The sequence below is a fragment of the Bombyx mori genome, chromosome 4 (genome assembly GCF_030269925.1).
Source record: "Bombyx mori chromosome 4, ASM3026992v2".
Taxonomy (NCBI): Eukaryota; Metazoa; Arthropoda; class Insecta; order Lepidoptera; family Bombycidae; genus Bombyx; species Bombyx mori.
Window position 1 is genome coordinate 12,985,878 of NC_085110.1, and position 16,931 is coordinate 13,002,808.

The 16,931-nt window shown below is 35.6% G+C and overlaps 2 protein-coding genes across 5 annotated transcripts; one reads left to right on the top strand and one right to left on the bottom strand.

The window, feature by feature from the left end:
- Positions 1–370: 370 nt before the first annotated feature.
- Positions 371–10,072, top strand: LOC101735527 (ATPase WRNIP1). 3 transcript variants are annotated; one of them, XM_062668294.1, is made up of 9 exons: positions 371–519; positions 1,606–1,835; positions 2,130–2,321; positions 3,057–3,229; positions 4,876–5,136; positions 5,460–5,631; positions 6,551–6,734; positions 8,373–8,618; positions 9,933–10,072. In XM_062668294.1, the coding sequence occupies exons 2-9, from the start codon at positions 1,632–1,634 to the stop codon at positions 10,037–10,039; spliced, it is 1,539 nt and encodes a 512-aa protein (XP_062524278.1). In that variant the 5' UTR covers positions 371–519; positions 1,606–1,631; the 3' UTR covers positions 10,040–10,072. The 3 variants fall into 3 exon arrangements, with proteins under 3 accessions (XP_062524278.1, XP_037877688.1, XP_012550006.2); XM_012694552.4 differs by having other exon boundaries at positions 401–1,501; XM_038021760.2 differs by lacking the exon at positions 2,130–2,321 and having other exon boundaries at positions 400–1,501.
- On the bottom strand, positions 10,066–16,189 carry LOC101741025 (DNA topoisomerase 1). 2 transcript variants are annotated; one of them, XM_038021758.2, is made up of 10 exons: positions 15,908–16,189; positions 15,441–15,601; positions 14,943–15,359; positions 14,678–14,768; positions 14,320–14,481; positions 14,044–14,137; positions 13,799–13,973; positions 11,860–13,157; positions 11,451–11,727; positions 10,066–11,005 (listed from the first exon to the last, which is right to left on the bottom strand). In XM_038021758.2, the coding sequence occupies exons 1-10, from the start codon at positions 15,947–15,949 to the stop codon at positions 10,903–10,905; spliced, it is 2,820 nt and encodes a 939-aa protein (XP_037877686.1). In that variant the 5' UTR covers positions 15,950–16,189; the 3' UTR covers positions 10,066–10,902. The 2 variants fall into 2 exon arrangements, with proteins under 2 accessions (XP_037877686.1, XP_037877687.1); XM_038021759.2 differs by lacking the exons at positions 13,799–13,973; positions 14,044–14,137; positions 14,320–14,481; ... (2 more) ...; positions 15,441–15,601; positions 15,908–16,189 and adding an exon at positions 13,238–13,627.
- Between the last annotated feature and the right edge of the window lie 742 nt (positions 16,190–16,931).

The following is a 16,931-nucleotide window of genomic DNA, read 5'->3' on the forward strand; positions in this document are numbered from 1 at the left end:
AGGGAACTTAGACCATACAGGCATACACATACATCATACCATCTTTCAAAAAAAACCCTTTCAGCTGAGAACGAGCATGAAAGCATGAAACGTCATTAATTGGAATAGATTTTGTAACTAACTTGAATAAATTCTCACCATTTTACTGAAAGATTAAATAAAATTATTTAATCTCAACACATTTAATTTCATAATATTTTCTTTTACATTTTGGTCTTTTCATATTCCTAATATTTGATTTTTTCATTACCTTATTAACTCCATTTTATTAGAACTAACGCCCTGTCTACGGTATTTTTTAAAACATAAAAGGGTGGATGAGCTGTGACGTCGAAAGTGATACCGGAGAGCCCATAGACATTTGAAACATAAATGCCATCACCCACATTATGACATGAGTTCTACCAGTGCGGGCTCACCTCGCCCTGATTTATCGAAATGAAAACTTTTGCAGAATTTTTATGATACAATGTTATTCCTTCATCATAGAAATCATTCATGAACCGTAATAAGTATCAAGTATGTGTTTCGGTAGAATAATTGGTACCTTCCTTGAACGCTTGTCCAGTCGCATCGCTTGATACGAATGCACCGGGTGACACTTAGCCATGACGACGTCAAAACAAAGTAGGATCAGACTGTGCGACCTATGTTCCTTTTGATGATTTGCCTTTCTGTTGCAATATAGCTTATAATACATAAACATGGTGGGGACTTTTTGGCGAGAACGTGAGGAGTGAATTGTGATTTGTTTTATTTTGTCTATTTTAGTGTTTATTCGGGTTTAAATGTGTAATAACGGTGGTTTCTTGACTATTTAGTATTTGTGAAAGTGCACACATGTGGAAAAATGAAACAAAGCTGCTGAATGTAACTTCTTGGGATGCTCCAAAAAGTCCACTGAAAAAGTCTCAGTAAATGACCACCATTTTACTGAGATTATATTTCATCTCATCTCATATAATCTTATCTCATTTGTTTAAGTTCATGCCAATTGATTAAGTTTCCTTCGTTTTTTATTATTCATAAACTTTAAATAAATAAAACGGCGAATTATAAAAATCCATGGAGTTAATAAGTACCATAAAAATCTTATTACTTGACGCTGGCTAATGCACAAACCGTGCCGGATCCAAAAACTAAAGAAGAAACTATTGGGTGGGACTACTTGAACTTTTTTGGCGGGAATGCGAGAAGCGAAGCTGTGTGAATTTTGTCAATTTAGTTTCTTAGGGTTTTGACGTGTTTTATCGGTGAATTATTAACTGTTCAATATCTCTGAAAGTGCACTAATCACTGATGAGGGAGGGAAAGTGAAATAAATGCGCTGGACATTGGGTCTCAGGTTCTTCCAAAAAGTGCACTGAAAAAGTCTTATAGTAATATAACCACCATTTTACCTTCTTTATTTATCCCATCTCCTTTTTTTGTATCATCCCAAATTTTCATATGAAAACAAAATAAGAAAATATAAGACTTGGCTTGAAGGTCTCTTCACCAGGTAATAAAATCTTTAAAAAATTTAATTGATATTTTATTTGAAGTAAGTATACCTCTACATAAGTTCAGTAAATTTAATTATATCATGCGAGTTACTTGTTACAGGTTCATAAAATTGAAAAGATAAAAATATGAGTGATTGTACAAAGACTGTGAATTGTCCTATATGTAATAGAAGTTTTGAAAATACCGAAATTGAGGAACATGTAAACAAATGTCTTTTTCTCAATTCTTGTGAAAAATCTAATTCGAAAAGACAAGGGCAACAACTATTATCTCCAAATGAAAAAAGAAAGAAAGTTGAAAAGTTAACAGCTTTGCCTCCAAACTTGAAGGTGATGTGGATAAAAAAACAATATTTTTTTGATTATCTTAACAGTAAGAGTATAGATAAAATTGTGTAGATCCAGTTACAAGTACAAGGAGCTAGCACTTATTATTAAATATACCAATATAATATTGCATAAAAAATTAAAACATACTGACAAATATGCATATAGCATGCTGATGTTGAACCTATGACTTCTGAATGGAGGAATGCTAGCATGCAGCAATTCAATTGCTTCACTATATCTCTATTAGTTATTAAATTAAAACATAATTTAAAATTAATTCAAATCTTTCAACAGAGTTCACAATCACAAAAAATAAGCACAAATGAAAACATAAAAATACCTCTATCAGAGTCTTTAAGGCCAAAATCTCTGGACCAGATTGTTGGACAAAAGCAATCATTTGGCACAGATTCAATGCTCCGATCGATGCTTGAACAAAACAAGATTCCTAACATGATTTTGTGGGGTCCACCAGGCTGCGGAAAGGTTATGCTACATCAAAAATTTTAACAAAAAATACTGTAGAGAATTGGGATTCACGACTTCTTTCTACAATTTCTCAATATGTGACATAAGCTCTACATCTATCTCATTTATATTGAAAGCTTAGGACTGACTATCTACTGACATTATTATGAATATGTTAGGCTCTAGTTTGGCAAAAGGAATAGGAATCAGTTGGAGGGATTAGTTATAATATTACCTGTTCAATAATCCCAATGTAGCATATTTTCATATCTTATGTCCTTAGTAATACACTTGAAGAGATGAAAGTGAATAGATTCAGACCTTAAATATTATATATCTTAAAGAAAAAATTTGAATCCTAAGATCAGCAGTCAATATTACTAACCACTGGACTACAGAGATAACCTAGTTATAAAATAAGGTCTGTTAGTCTATCACTGATATAAGGTTTACTATTATACTCTAATAGCTATATAAATAACATTTTTTTGTTTTCTACACATTCCCAAACCATTCTTCCATTTGTGTTTAAATTTACTACAGTTCTTATTGGCACTAAAGGAAGGTTTCGCTCATGTAGCATCATTGTGTGATGAAAGTGATAAATTTCAAAAATACTGATATTTTTTTATACCCATAGTGATTATAAGAATGTGACCAGTTAGACTAGTTATAAGTGAAGGCACTGGCATAGCTTAGTCATTTTAATAAAACAATGAATTATTCAATTATTCGTCTTCTTGATTATTTCAGACGTCATTAGCAAATGTTATCTCTAATATTTGTAAAAAACAAAATAATTTAAAATTTGTAAAACTATCAGCTACTACATCTGGCATCAATGATGTAAAGGAAATTGTTAAAATAGCAAAAAATGATGCACAATTTAAAAACCAGACTATTTTATTCATGGATGAAATCCACAGGTAAATGGTATTAAATTGAATTGGTCAAAGAAGGTGTATTTGTATATTTGTGATGCTGGCATCTTTAGTTAGGTATCTCATATGATTATTATATGATAAATTGCAGATGAGTCATTTCTACAATTGTTGCAGATTTAGGCATTTATAGAAAAGAAATTAACTAGTACTGTGTGTAAATTGCAGTGTTTAATTAGCTTTAGCATGTAAACTTCCTAATCATAATACTTGTGTATTATTATGTTTGTAATAAGTACAAAAGAGTTCACCAGTGAAATTGTGCTTGTTTGGCCTGGGCAGCAATGTTCTTTTTTATTGCCCTGGTAAGCAGGTATAATCCGGCCAACCTGATGGCAAGTGACACTTTAGGTCATTAATGTTAGCAATTCCAGAGGCACAGCAAAGTCTCTGCCTATGCTAAGTATGCACACCAGCATACTACGATTGTACCAGTAAATAGGGTAATGTCAGTCCCCATAGGTGGGTCACCATCATCTTACCTAAATCTGCAGCAGAACAGTCCTGCATTCCGTATAGAAAGGTGGGATAACCATTATGTTAAACAATTGGTTGCAGAGGAGGATGTTTTATACGTATTGTGGTAAGGGCTACAATAATCACTTAATACCAGTTCGCTCATGAGCTACTGAGTAATGAAAAAAAAACGATTCTAGATATGACGCAAATGTCGCTATCTCCCTTGGAGTCTTTTAGTTCACGCAACACAATCTACAAATTTAAATTAATTAATAAATTAATTTAATAAAAAAATACCTACATTGAAATCACCATTTGTGGTGTGAACACAACTTTAGGATTCTGTATTAACGTATATACCATCTTTAAATCTAGAACGCATCGCAGTTGTGGAGCCAAAATGGTATGAATGGTACCTAATTATGTAGAAAAAAATTGAATACATCACGTTAATCTTACATTGTCCATGTAATTTGTATTTTTAAGACCTTTGCAGGTAGATGAGTATACGGTTCGACTGGTAAGGGCTTACCGTCGCTAATGGTCAAGCAATGCCAAGGGCATAGCTAAGTCAATGCATACGAACTGTTTCGGAGGCGGGAAGTGCGATGGCAACAGCCATATAGGACTTGAATTCCATCATAATCTTATAATTTGTTAATAATATTTCGCGCATCTTACTGATTGGGCCGTAAATAGATTTACTTTACTGGGTGTTAGGAGACCGCTTCCGAAAACGAAGACAGACAGTGCTAATAACACCTTTGATGAAGGGACGGAAATTGGATCTTGATTCAAGAAAATAGTAAAAATTTTAAAACGTTTTATTAGCATTATTTACGCTCCATCATGTTAGTACGAAATGAAACGAAAGTTCCAATAAAAAATACATTACTTTACTAAAAAAAAAACCAGCAATGGAACAGTAAATCAAAAACAGCTGATGCTCGGATCAACGAACGCCCCGGTGCGGCGTTTCTTTTACACGCACACCGGCGCAGCGCTGATACCGCGCTCCCCAGCCATTTTGTAGATACAAAATTTTCGTTTTCGGAAGCGGTCTCCTAACATCCCGTATATTAAAGATGGAGTACTAATCGTTGATAGTACTTTATTTGAGAGTTGTATGGACATGGCCGTGTATCTAAGGCTAGTTAAAAATGAAATTTCAGGTTTAACAAACTTCAACAGGACACTTTCCTGCCCCATGTTGAGAATGGTACAATAACTCTGATTGGAGCCACAACTGAAAATCCTTCTTTCAGTCTCAATAATGCTCTACTTAGTAGATGCCGGGTTGTTGTCATGGACAAACTGACCACTGAAGATGTGATGGTTATTTTAAAGAAAGCCGTTGAATACAATGAAGCAAAACTTATTAATACAAAGGAAACTGTGAACAAGAGTGATGAACCTGATCAAACCATACCCAGGTAAAGCAAAACAAACAACCAAAACTAAATAATTTAACTAAAATTGGTGGCAGGACCTCTTGAGAGTCCGCGCAGGTAGGTACCACCACCCTGCCTATTTCTGCCGTGAAGCAGTAATGCGTTTCGGTATGAAGAGTGGGGCAGCCGTTGTAACTATACTTGAGACCTTAGAACTTTCTCTCAAGGTGGGTGGCGCATTTACGTTGTAGATGTCTATAGGCTCCAGTAACCACTTAACACCAGGTGGGCTGTGAGATCGTCAAACCATCTAAGCAATAAAAAAAATTTAGATTTTTTTTTAGTATTTTTTTATTAACCAATAGGTATTTAATTGAAGAAGCTTCTTTGCAATGGCTGGCAGAAATGTGTGATGGAGACGCTAGAGTCGCTTTAAGCGCCCTTGAACTGGCGCTTAATGCTCGAGATCCGGGCTCTGATGTGCACCTGAACGGCCCAGCAGTGTTAACACATGATGATATCAAAGATGGAATAAAGGTTCTTTTGTTTTTATCCTTGGCCTGTTCCCCGCTAAACAGGTATGCTCATAAATTTCTAATTAAACCAATCGAAAGTGGTTTCATTGATGGTGGGTGGATTTTTGATGCTTATATTGCTGGCCGAGCTCAGGGTTTACCTGGTGTTAAGTGATAACTGGAGCCCATAGATACAATGTATCTAATAGATACGGACACGTAAATACCCCCCCACCCACCTTGAGACATTAGTTTTAAATCTCAGTTTTACAGAACAAAGGCTGCTCTACTTTACAAACCGAAACGCATTACTGTTTCACGGCAGAAATAGGCAGGATGGTGATACCTACCCGTGCGGACTCACAAGACGCCCCCCTACCAACAGTAATTAGGGATATAAAGATTTTTGTTGGTTTGATTTAAATTACACAATGTTATTTCCTTCACCGTGGAAGTCAATCGTGAACATTTGTTGAGTGCGTATTTCATTAGAAAAATTGGTACCCGCCTGAGATTCGAACATTGCTCAACACGAATGCACCGGACGTCTTATCCGTTAGGCCACGACGATTTCAAAGACAATAGCAAAAGGTACCTGCCTGCGCGGGATTCGAACACCGGCACAGATACACCGCTCGATACGAAATGCACCGGGCGTCCTTTCTTGTCCTTTAGACCACGACGAAAGACTCAAGAAAATTTTTAGAGTCTGTGATCGATTTATTTTATATAATGTCTTCGTTATAATAGAGCGACACAAATCTCGTCAACACTCGTGTTGCAGGTAAAGAACTGAGATTCTCTCTTCTCCGCAAAATTGTAAATCGATCAATCTCAAAACTTCAACTAATGTAATTTTAATAAATACGAAATACTATGGTTTTTTGTGTCATTATTGAAGTTTTCATCTTATTTTTTTTTTATATGTGTCTTGGTTGTAGCGCTCGCACGTGGTATACGACAAGCACGGCGAAGAACATTACAACACGATATCTGCTATACAAAAGTGTATCCGCGCTGGAGACGATAACGCAGCGCTTTATTGGACAGCCCGAGCGATGCACGGTGGCGAAGATCCATTATATATCGCGCGACGATTTGTTAGAATGGCCTGTGAAGACATAGGTATTAAGCGTTTGTTTATTTGGGTCAGAAAATCTGAATTTAGGACTTTTTGGAACAAACGTATGCGGTTTTGAAACAAATTCTCGGTAATTACGTGTGTCTAACACTTGCTTTACTTAGTACAGTGATTGCTAATTTTTCGCACTAACTTGAAACCCTTTCAGGTTATTCAATCACCTCTAATAATAATATAAAGAAATAGCCTCTCAAGGCTGTCAGCATCTATAGGTAGGAAAAAAAAAGCTATTTTTTTTCTCATACCTGAGCTGGTCGCTTAGGGGCTATGCCAGCGTAACCAAGCGAGTAGGTGAGCTCACGGGGCTCTAGCCTGAGGACGTTGCTAACACTAACCTTAGTAAGAGCAGTGCTATGCAGAATCTACCATCGTATAGGAAATGCGTTCCACTGAGAAGATCCGGCGAGAAACTCGGTTGTGTCTGTTGGTTAATTCACTCGCCGAACCCTTCGAAAGCGAAGCCCTTCGACGAGAACGATGACTGATGCTTGTGGTACCTGAGGCTGGTTTTATAGTCACGCCGCTGGGCAGCGCGCTTTTACAGCGGTGCACTGTGAAACGAGATTAGTACCGCGCGTTCCGCTGCTCTGAGTCAGTCGTGTACAATATGAAGGTTAATGTGGTTAGAACACTGGCTATTTACTTTTTATGGAAAAGAAGGCAACGGCGGTTTCGAAGAAGAGTAGTTGATCCTTATAACACTACAAGGTTACTGAGAGGCGAACACGTAACATCTTTATCCAATTTACGCTTAGGCAGCGTCGGCGAACATCGCGCGTTTATTGAACGGCGCTGCTCAAGCGCGTGATTTTGAAACGAACTACTACCCCATACATCTTCGAACGCGCGCGCTCCAATGGCGCTACCGAAACGCGTAACACTAAAACCAGCCTAAAAAGACCGAAAATGGATTGGGAGGATCCGAAATGACGTGTTTTGGGAGAAGTCGACTATTTACCATTCGGTCTACAGTGTGCTTAGTGCGAGTTTTTTAACGTTCTCGATAGCGTAAAAACAGCGCCCCTAGCGGAAAACGTAGGCAAACATTCCAACTCCATACAAATTTGAGCTACTTTTACGCTATCGAGAACGTTAAAAAACTCGCACTAAGCACACAACATCTGGTCACGTAGCTACCGGCGCGGCGGCCACGACAAAAGCGTTTTCGTGTCGTGCCGATTTTTAGGAATGGCGCAGTAATGCCGACTGAAGATACTTATTAATGGAGTTCAGCTCCAGATCATCGTGAAGATGCACGTTCCTCACGAACCACGGTGCTCCGACGGCTATCCTGCAAAAAGGGTTTGAATTACTTGAAGGGGTTTTAAATTAGTGCGGGCCCCGTGAGCGGAAACTACACTTGCATAGGTCATGACTGGATGTATGCAAGTTTTGTAGAGTCACCTTATTATGGTGACTCTCTACAAAACTCTCTGCCTTATCAAGGGAAAATTTAATTCGCTTGCAAATCATCGCATAGAGGCGATTGATTTCTTTCATTGTCTCTAATATATCATTGCGTAGAACAGATTACTTTAAGAAACAAGGCCGCTTGTTATTTAATGTAGTCATTAATTTGTTTATTTTTAGCTTTCAATCTTACATTCCTTCTTTCTTTTAAGGCTTAGCCGATCAATCCGCATTAGTAGAAGCAGTTGCGTGTTTTCAAGGTTGCCACCAAATAGGGATGCCCGAGTGTGACGTCCTGTTGGCTCAGTGTGCTGTGAGATTAGCCCGGGCTCCGAAGAGTCGTGAAGTATACAACGCACTGAAACGGTGTCAACAATCTCTAAAAGAAACTAAAGGTCCTCTCCCACCAGTTCCATTACATTTACGGAATGCACCGACCAAGCTAATGAAGCAAATAGGTTAGTTCGCTGAAAACCTAAAAATATGACAGTATTTAATTTAAAACTTCATTAACAATTAAAAATATGAGCGTGTTCTGGGTCTGTAACTATTATAATCAAAATATCTGAAGTTAATGCCTCTGGCACTGGCAGTCGAAAATAAATACTATTGTCCATTATGCGGTAATTGTTACAACAAAACTGTACCCATTATTCGTCTTGTTTTGAATGGAATTTCAAGTTTTCGTGAGAAAGACTTAATTGAATAAACTTGTATTCATAATCTAAACTATGCTGCCATTATAACAATTAGGCAGTTAATTAACTTTAACCCTACGAGTTTATTGGCTTTGTTTCAATATTACAAAAATATTTAAAAATCCTCAGTTTGCTGTATCTGTATTGTCTTGGTCAGATAGGCTTATGTTTTAAGGCAGTTCAATGTTGTCCTCGAATTACAAAGTATATAAATACAAATGAATTTCTTGATATTAAGCAACTGTGATCACCCTGGCCGCTAACTCTCTTTCGTCAACATAAATTAATGAAATAATACCTATTCATAGAGAAAACATTTATTTCGTACTTCGATTTAGCATACATGACTTTGTAGATTTGTGTGAAATATGCCGGACATATATTGTTTATTACTTTATTTAATTTCGGGTTCTCGTGCTATATGACGTCTCGCATTATCATGGAGCAATAATGGTGAAGATCGATTCATGAGGGCTGTTTCACTGCAAGTTTTGCTATAATTGTTCGGAGTTCGGCACAGTAGACATCGGCCGTTATTGCTTGATCAGATCGGTTTGGCTCGGATTCGCTTTCACCAACTCTTTCAATTCATTGTAATTCACATGTGTGGGCAGACTTCCACGTGGTTCGTTCTTCACATCAAAATTTCCATCACGAAAGCGTTTAAACCAAAATCGCAGGGTGCGTTCATTAGCAGTCCCCTCTCCAAACGCAACATTGATATTGCGATCTGTTTCTGCAGCGTTAGTTCCGCGTCGGAACTTGTATTCAACAATCACACGAATTTTCGAAGTATCCATCTTTCTTGTCTAAACTGAATAAAAAAATCTTCTAAAAGCTGATGATCGAATGCTGGACATTTTTAAAAAGAAGAACCTCATAGGTACTTTTTGAAAAAAAGTTTCACTAACTCTCAAACCATGAAGGTTCTATATCAATTCGAAGTAATTTCCTATTACAATAAAACGGCAACTTCATACATTAACCCTTATTATTATAAATCATCAATATTTGATATGAAAGCCAATCTGCACTCAATACAGCGCTAGAGTACCTATATTATGACTGTTTCAGGGTATGGAAGTGGATACAATCTCCTGAGTAAGGAAGAATCTGGACTTACCTATTTGCCAGCAGGAGTTGAAGGTGATTATTTTCAGAAGGAATACGAAGGCGATTAACATATTGAAAATAAATAAAGACATCGTTCCTAATGTCACTTTTTATTTAGGATAATCTCATTTCACAATTTTATGACATGGTAAAAATTTTATATTTACAAGATGAACATATAACACACTACAGAATTGTACCTTTCATAATCTTATATAGCTATTGCTTTTTGTTTTATAAAAATAAAGTAACCATTACATTTTATTTTATTTTACATGATTCACCACTGCAGTGTTTTCTAACATCATTTGCTTTTCGATACAATATTCTTTTAAATTAGCCTTAGTTAAGTTTTCTTCACTATTCACAATACCGAATAGTATTTTCACAAGCACATTCAACATTATTATTTATGCATTTGAACTTTAGTGAACTATGAGCCTCACTAATATTTACAATGTGTATTTACACATCACAATGACTTATTCACAACATTTTGTCATTCTTTATAAAAGTGACTAGCAACTTGTAATTTAATTATAAGAATTATTTTCAGATAATACTATCATTATGGCTAGCTAAATGTTATTTTGTAAATGAGAACAAATTTTTGACCAAGTTGCAAGTCTTACACAAAATCTTAAAACTAGAATTCCTTGAACTATCATATTAGTCTAAATAACCTAAAAAGGGATCGAGAACTAAGTCCAAACTAAATAAAATAATTAGAATCAGACTTCTAATTTAAAAAAGAAGGAACAATGTTCGGATTTTTTAATACATAAACTTTACTTGAACCTTAAATACATCATCACATAGTAAACTTTGTAAAATGTAAGTTCATAAAACTGATTTTATACATCATTTTGTATAATTGGGACGTTATATTCAACATATAAAAATAGAGCTGCTAATTATTCTAAAATTGAAACTAGAAGACATAGTCTGGCCCGGCCATGTCTATTGCCCATCGGAACTTATCCCTTTGCGTTTTGTTATATATTTTCTCAATTGGAACACCATGTTTCTTGCACCTGTAAATTAGATAGTTAATTTTATTATATAACTGGATTATAGCTTATCTGTACCCATGGTATTTTGCTGATAGATCAGTCTTTGTAACAAACATCTATTAGTTATTGGCATCACTCTGTGCAGCCTTCATGGGGTTAGGTGAGACAGCAGCTCATGTCCTACTTGAATGCAATTTAGTTGCAGAATATCAAATTACCTTGGCACGCCATGGTTGTCAGATACATTTAAGGGTGGCAGGAATGAAAGCAAAAGCAGAAAAGGCAGATGGTCACCTAGTAGCGAGAACCAGCGTAGTCTTTCCAGATATTCCACAGGTGAGAACCTGCCACCTGCTTGAGAGCTGAACCCTTCATTTAATTTTAATAGCATGCAACATTTCGAAATTATTGTGTTGGATGCTGTCATTATAGGCGCAAAAAATGTTATTTTGTTCATTTTTCTTACCATGCTACTGAAATCCGTGGATCCAAATAATTCAGTTTCGATGTTCCAAGGGCAATGGTTTTATTTTCATCTCTGTCTGTTTCCTGCAGTTCCAGTTTTTTAAGTTGGTCTTTGAGACGTTCAAGTGCCTTTTTCTTCTTATCACATGCTAATTTTTCTTTAACAGAACCTCGCTTTGCTGCTTTAGATGCTTGTTGAAGGTCTTCTTCAGCCTCATCAATTTGATCCCGTTTAGCTTGAATTTTTTCTTTTAAAGCCTCCATGGACTTAGAATGTCCTTAAATAAAATATGTGAATCACTTTAACAGTTTTTAAATAGTTATAAGAAATGGAATCAGTTTAATTGGGGATGTCATATCCAATTTATTTTACATAAGAAACAAATCATTTAAACAAAAGTTACACTTACCCTTAGGTACAGCACGTTGATGGTTGCACAAGATGGCAACTGCACGGTTTGCTCTATTGTAAGCTAAAATCTTCTCAGGCACAGAGGCATCACCATCAGTGAGCTCATCTAATTGTTTCTGTAGGGTAATAGAAGCATTGTATGTACGGAATACCTTGGCAGTCAAACCTGGCATCAAGTCTTTTAAATGTTCATTTAAAGTTTGTGTGTTAAGTCTGTCGAAGAGATCATCACTGTCCTTTTTATTCTCAATAAATATTTCGAGATTCTTAAATACACGTTTCTCTACTGGCACTTCATTGTAATATCTTATTGAATCTTTACCAAGGAAATCAAACACTACTACATATTCTTTACCGTCCTTTTCTTTGTGTAACTGGATATGTTCTACTCTTAATGAACAGCAACCAACAGTGTCAGCTTGTTCATCATCTTTTTCATTACCTGCTCTAAGTGCTAATCGATCAATGAAGTATAGTGCCACTGCTCTTTGGCGCACCTGCATCTCCTTTGCCTTCCAATCAGCACGGTAATTTTCTCTAATTTTGTCTATACACTTATGAAGTTTTCTAGCAGTCTCATATTTCTGCCAATCTTTTTCACCCTTCAATTTTGAACTGGGATTTAACATGACATACTTAGCTTGCTGCTGAACATTCTCTGTCCAAGAGGCTAACCATGTAACTGTATTATCATGTCTTACTTCTCTCCATTTATGTCCTGAAGGTGGTTTTGGTATTTTACTATCTTTTGAGCAATTGATTAAGACATCTTCAGGCATAACACGTCTCTTTAATTTCCCCATTTTTGGGTGCTCACCTCGACCTCTAAACAACCCTGGGGGTTCTATTCGGAAGTTCCCTATCTTCTCTTTATGACCATCTATTGTGCAAAATCCATATTCTTTTTGTATTTCTTCATTTTTGGCTTTTAAAGCAGCCTTTTCTTCTTTAGATCGATTTCTATTTTTTTCAGATACACTCTGAAAGTATGCATGCATCTCTTTGAAGTTACATTTGGACAAATCTTTAATAAGTTTAGCTTCTTCCGGAGTCATCACTTTCCGCCAGTCAGTTAAAAAATTGGTGTTGAAAACAGACTTGGTGGTATAATCATGTTCCAACATGCGTGCATAAAATCCTGCTACTTCTTCAGCATCTTCAGATAGTTTCAACTCTTTACCATCATAATAAAATTTGACATTGGAAGGCAAAGGTTCATAAGGTGGAGCAAACACAGGGCCTTTATGTTCCAAAAATGTCCATTTTGTTCCATCATCGGTCTTCTCTTCTTCCCACCTGTATTAAACATTAAAATATAAAGTGCACGCTAAAAATATAAAAAACTGACTGTTAATGGAAAGTCATTTAAAACCAACTTGCTTCTTGGAAATCGTCGCTTGTGTCTGGTAAAAACAGAACTTAATGATACTTTACGTAAAAATGGACTGTTATTCCACACAATAACACTCACAACTTTAAACATAATCCATAAAACCAATATAACCTCAAAAAAGAACATTCACAATTACATATCGAACTAAAAATGATTTGACGAATTTTATCCAGCTTAATTTGATCACTTATGTTTCGAATTATTTAAAATGTTTGAGGGGTAGCCTCTATCAACGTCAAATGCTATCAAGATGTTATGTGACAAATTATTTCTGACAATGCTTGAATTAGGTTGGATATGTCACGCCATCTATTGGTAGAAATTAGATATGAAGTGTCACTAAAGCAGTTACTTCACAGAGTTTAAGATTAAATATTTAATGTTAAAAAAGTTCTACTGAGCAATCTGAAGTCACAACAAATTAAAGTTTGCCTTGTGATATTATTGGTTTTAAAAGTAGACAAAACATTGGATAATTTGGCAATGTCAGACTATAAATAATCGTTTACAATATTTTAATGAGCAAAAAATAGCCTTTAATTACCATTTCCAGACTTGTTCTGTTTCTGTGTCTTGTTTTTTCTTCCGTTTATTGGGACTGATACCATCATCTATGGGCTCAGATTTCACCTTAACTGATTTAGTTTTTTCAGAACTCTTCTTTTTCTTTTTAGGTTTTTCATCTTCTTCATAATCATCATAATCTTCATAAGTCTCTTCTGTAAACATTTCCAAAAGGTTCAAAAAGCTGTTTATAATTAATTTCTAGAATAATGTTAAGACTTTTACCTTTTTTTACTTTTTTCTTAGATTTCTTTCTTTGTAGTAATGGAATGTCTTCTTCACCATCACTAACATGGCGTTTTTTAGCTTTTCGTGCAGTCTATAAAATAATATATTCATTTTATTAGATAACTATATATTTAGTAAAAATAAGAACTGTTACTGTATGATAAAAATAGGAAATAAGGACAAGGATGAGTAAAAAAATTAATATTATAATAAATTTGGGTATTAAGTTGGTAGTTATTAAGTATAAATGGATTATTCTTGAATTCAACTTACTAGTGGTATATCCTCTTCACTTTCATCATCTGGAGGCAGTTCAGAAAGTGGCTCATCTTTAAATTGGGACATAGAGTAGTCACAAGATGAGACAGTTGTGTTAGCTCCAGCATATCCTTCATCACTATCATCTTGTTCACGTTTTAAGACTGGTTGATCCACCTTAACAATAAAAAACTAAATTATTATTTTGGCCCTCATGGACAATGGCATCCAAATAAATAGACAACTACCAAAAAAACTCATTATGAGAATGGCAGTACTATAGGGTTTAGTGCATATTTGGAGAATGATTTTATATTTATGCTTTTCAGACAATGTTGGAATGCAATAAGAAAATAATAGCCCACATACACACCTCCATAGGTTCATCTTTTATGACATTCTGAGACTCAGATTTTATCTTTTCATTTCTTTCACTTGAACTTTTCTCCTTGTTCTTGCTGGAGCTGAAACCAAAATTGCAAAATACATTCAATTTGTAGTTTAAGATGCAGGTGCATTCATTACAAAAATTTTTAACCAAATGTTACTGACTTTTGACAACTATTGATGGTGTCAAATATATATGACTGGATACTGTCAGTTTTAAATTCTAATTAAAAATACTTGTCTATATATACCTGTTTTTATCTTTTGAACTGGAGTGCTTATCTTTGTCCCTATGGTGTTTATCCTTGTCACTCCTGTGTCGATCTTTATCTTTTTCATCTTTACTTTTAGATTTATGATCTTTATCCTTTGATGAGCTTTTGTGTTCTTTATCTCTGGATGATGATGATGATGATGTCTTTTTGCTATCTGAACTGCTTTTATTCTTGTCTTTTTCATCACGCCTATCTTTGTCACTTTTTGATTTTTCTCTATGTTTGTCCTTGTCACTGCGGTGTTTATCTTTGTCACTACGTTCTTTATCTCTGCTACTGTGATCTTTATCACTTCTGTCTCTCTTTTCACTGTTGTGTTCTTTATCTTTGCTGGAAGATTTATGGGAGCTGCTGTGCTCTTTACTGCTTGAGTGTTTGTCTTTGTCCTTGTCTCTTTAAATACAATACTTATAAAACTTACAATATTTCATAGTGAAAACGTTAATTTCATACAGAATATTCTAGAATGCTTACCTGCTAGAGCTGCTGTGCTTGGACGAGCCCTTGTGATCGCGATCTTTGTCGCGATGCTTGTCTTTGCTAGAAGATTTGTGGCTTGATTTGTGTTTGTCAGAGCTACTGTAGCCGTTATGCATGCCGTTCACGTGTTCATTTTTATTTCCATTTACCTTTCCCTGTGAAAGAGATCGAAATTTCTCTTAATTTTTAACATAACATTAACCCCAAATGTATATTTGTTCATATTTTAGAAAAGACGCTATGTGGCAGTTTGTGTTTTTTTTTCACATTTATTCTTGGCGTGTCAAACGACGCTACGTTCTTTCTGCTTGAACATTATAGTTGACGCCATATTGGGACTTAGAAAATTTTGCTTCGTGTTGTAATTTTCATCAGTAAGGACACGAAACCTTAAGCAATAGAAGCTTATTGAATACGTAGAACGATTAATATCATAATAACAAGTCTAAATAATAACTTACAGATTCACAATCATTATCGCTGGCCGGGTTTTCGACACTCATTTTGCCTACGTATCACAACGTTTGTTCGAATAAGATTACATGAGGCCGGCCGAAAACGAGCGCAAAATCTAAGTGTCCAGAAGTGACGAATGCGCATGCGTCGTTGCTCATACGATAAAAGGGAACTTCACTCCGCTTGGTTCAATGTTCTGGTTTGTACGAACTTCAAGTTGACAGTTCAGCTTTTTAAAAAACTGAAATGGCAATGGAATGTATGCCATCTAAGCCTTCATCTAAGATTCAATCTAAAGTATTTATACTTGGATACTTAGTCATTATACGAAATTCGTGTAACTTCCAGACGCAGAATATGTGTAATAATAGTATAGTAGGTTCTGCGTATGTAGAGAAACTATAATTACGGTACCGTGGGTAATGCTCACTTTAAAATTACTACGTCTATTTGTACATGCTTAAATGTCAATAATTGAAGATCTGCATGCATGCTATCGTAACTTTAAACCAATTCATAACTTTATAGAAGATTTCTGTAAACTTCACAAACCAAGATTGTCAATAAATATAAGATATAAGATTGTCGATAATTATTTATTGGATTGGAAGGAATTGGAGGAGGCCTATGCCAAAAGGCACACCGAACTTAGGGACCTCTTGTAACCCTATGTTTAGGAATAAAAAGGCTATTATTATTATTATTATTAATTATTTATTAACAATCTTGATTTTATGTAAACTATCAGCTTCTCGACACTAGTATTTTCTTCGGCTATCGCAAGTTTTCTCTTCTTGTTCGTTGTTCGCAAAGAACTTTGTATACAAAAAAAGACTCGTCGACTGCTCAGCTACGAATTCTCAAGTTCTTTGGGCACATCTCCAGAAAGGAGGACACCGTGGAGATACTTTTCGTAAATGGCCTTGTAGAAGGCAGAATACCTCGATGTCTACCCCCACGGGCTGCATTGTCGTCATCACCAGCACTACGAAAGCCACCGCTACGACAGCTACGACTACTCTGCCAAGA

Coding starts and splice junctions, on each gene's coding strand:
- LOC101735527 (XM_062668294.1), top strand. CDS start 1,632: ATGAGTGATTGTACAAAGACTGTGAATTGTCCTATATGTAATAGAAGT. Junction 5,137..5,459: donor CCTGATCAAACCATACCCAG/GTAAAGCAAAAC, acceptor ATTAACCAATAG/GTATTTAATTGAAGAAGCTT. Junction 8,619..9,932: donor CAAGCTAATGAAGCAAATAG/GTTAGTTCGCTG, acceptor TGACTGTTTCAG/GGTATGGAAGTGGATACAAT.
- LOC101741025 (XM_038021758.2), bottom strand. CDS start 15,949: ATGAGTGTCGAAAACCCGGCCAGCGATAATGATTGTGAATCT. Junction 14,138..14,319: donor GTGAAGAGGATATACCACTA/GTAAGTTGAATT, acceptor ATTATTTTATAG/ACTGCACGAAAAGCTAAAAA. Junction 11,728..11,859: donor TCAACGTGCTGTACCTAAGG/GTAAGTGTAACT, acceptor ATTTTATTTAAG/GACATTCTAAGTCCATGGAG.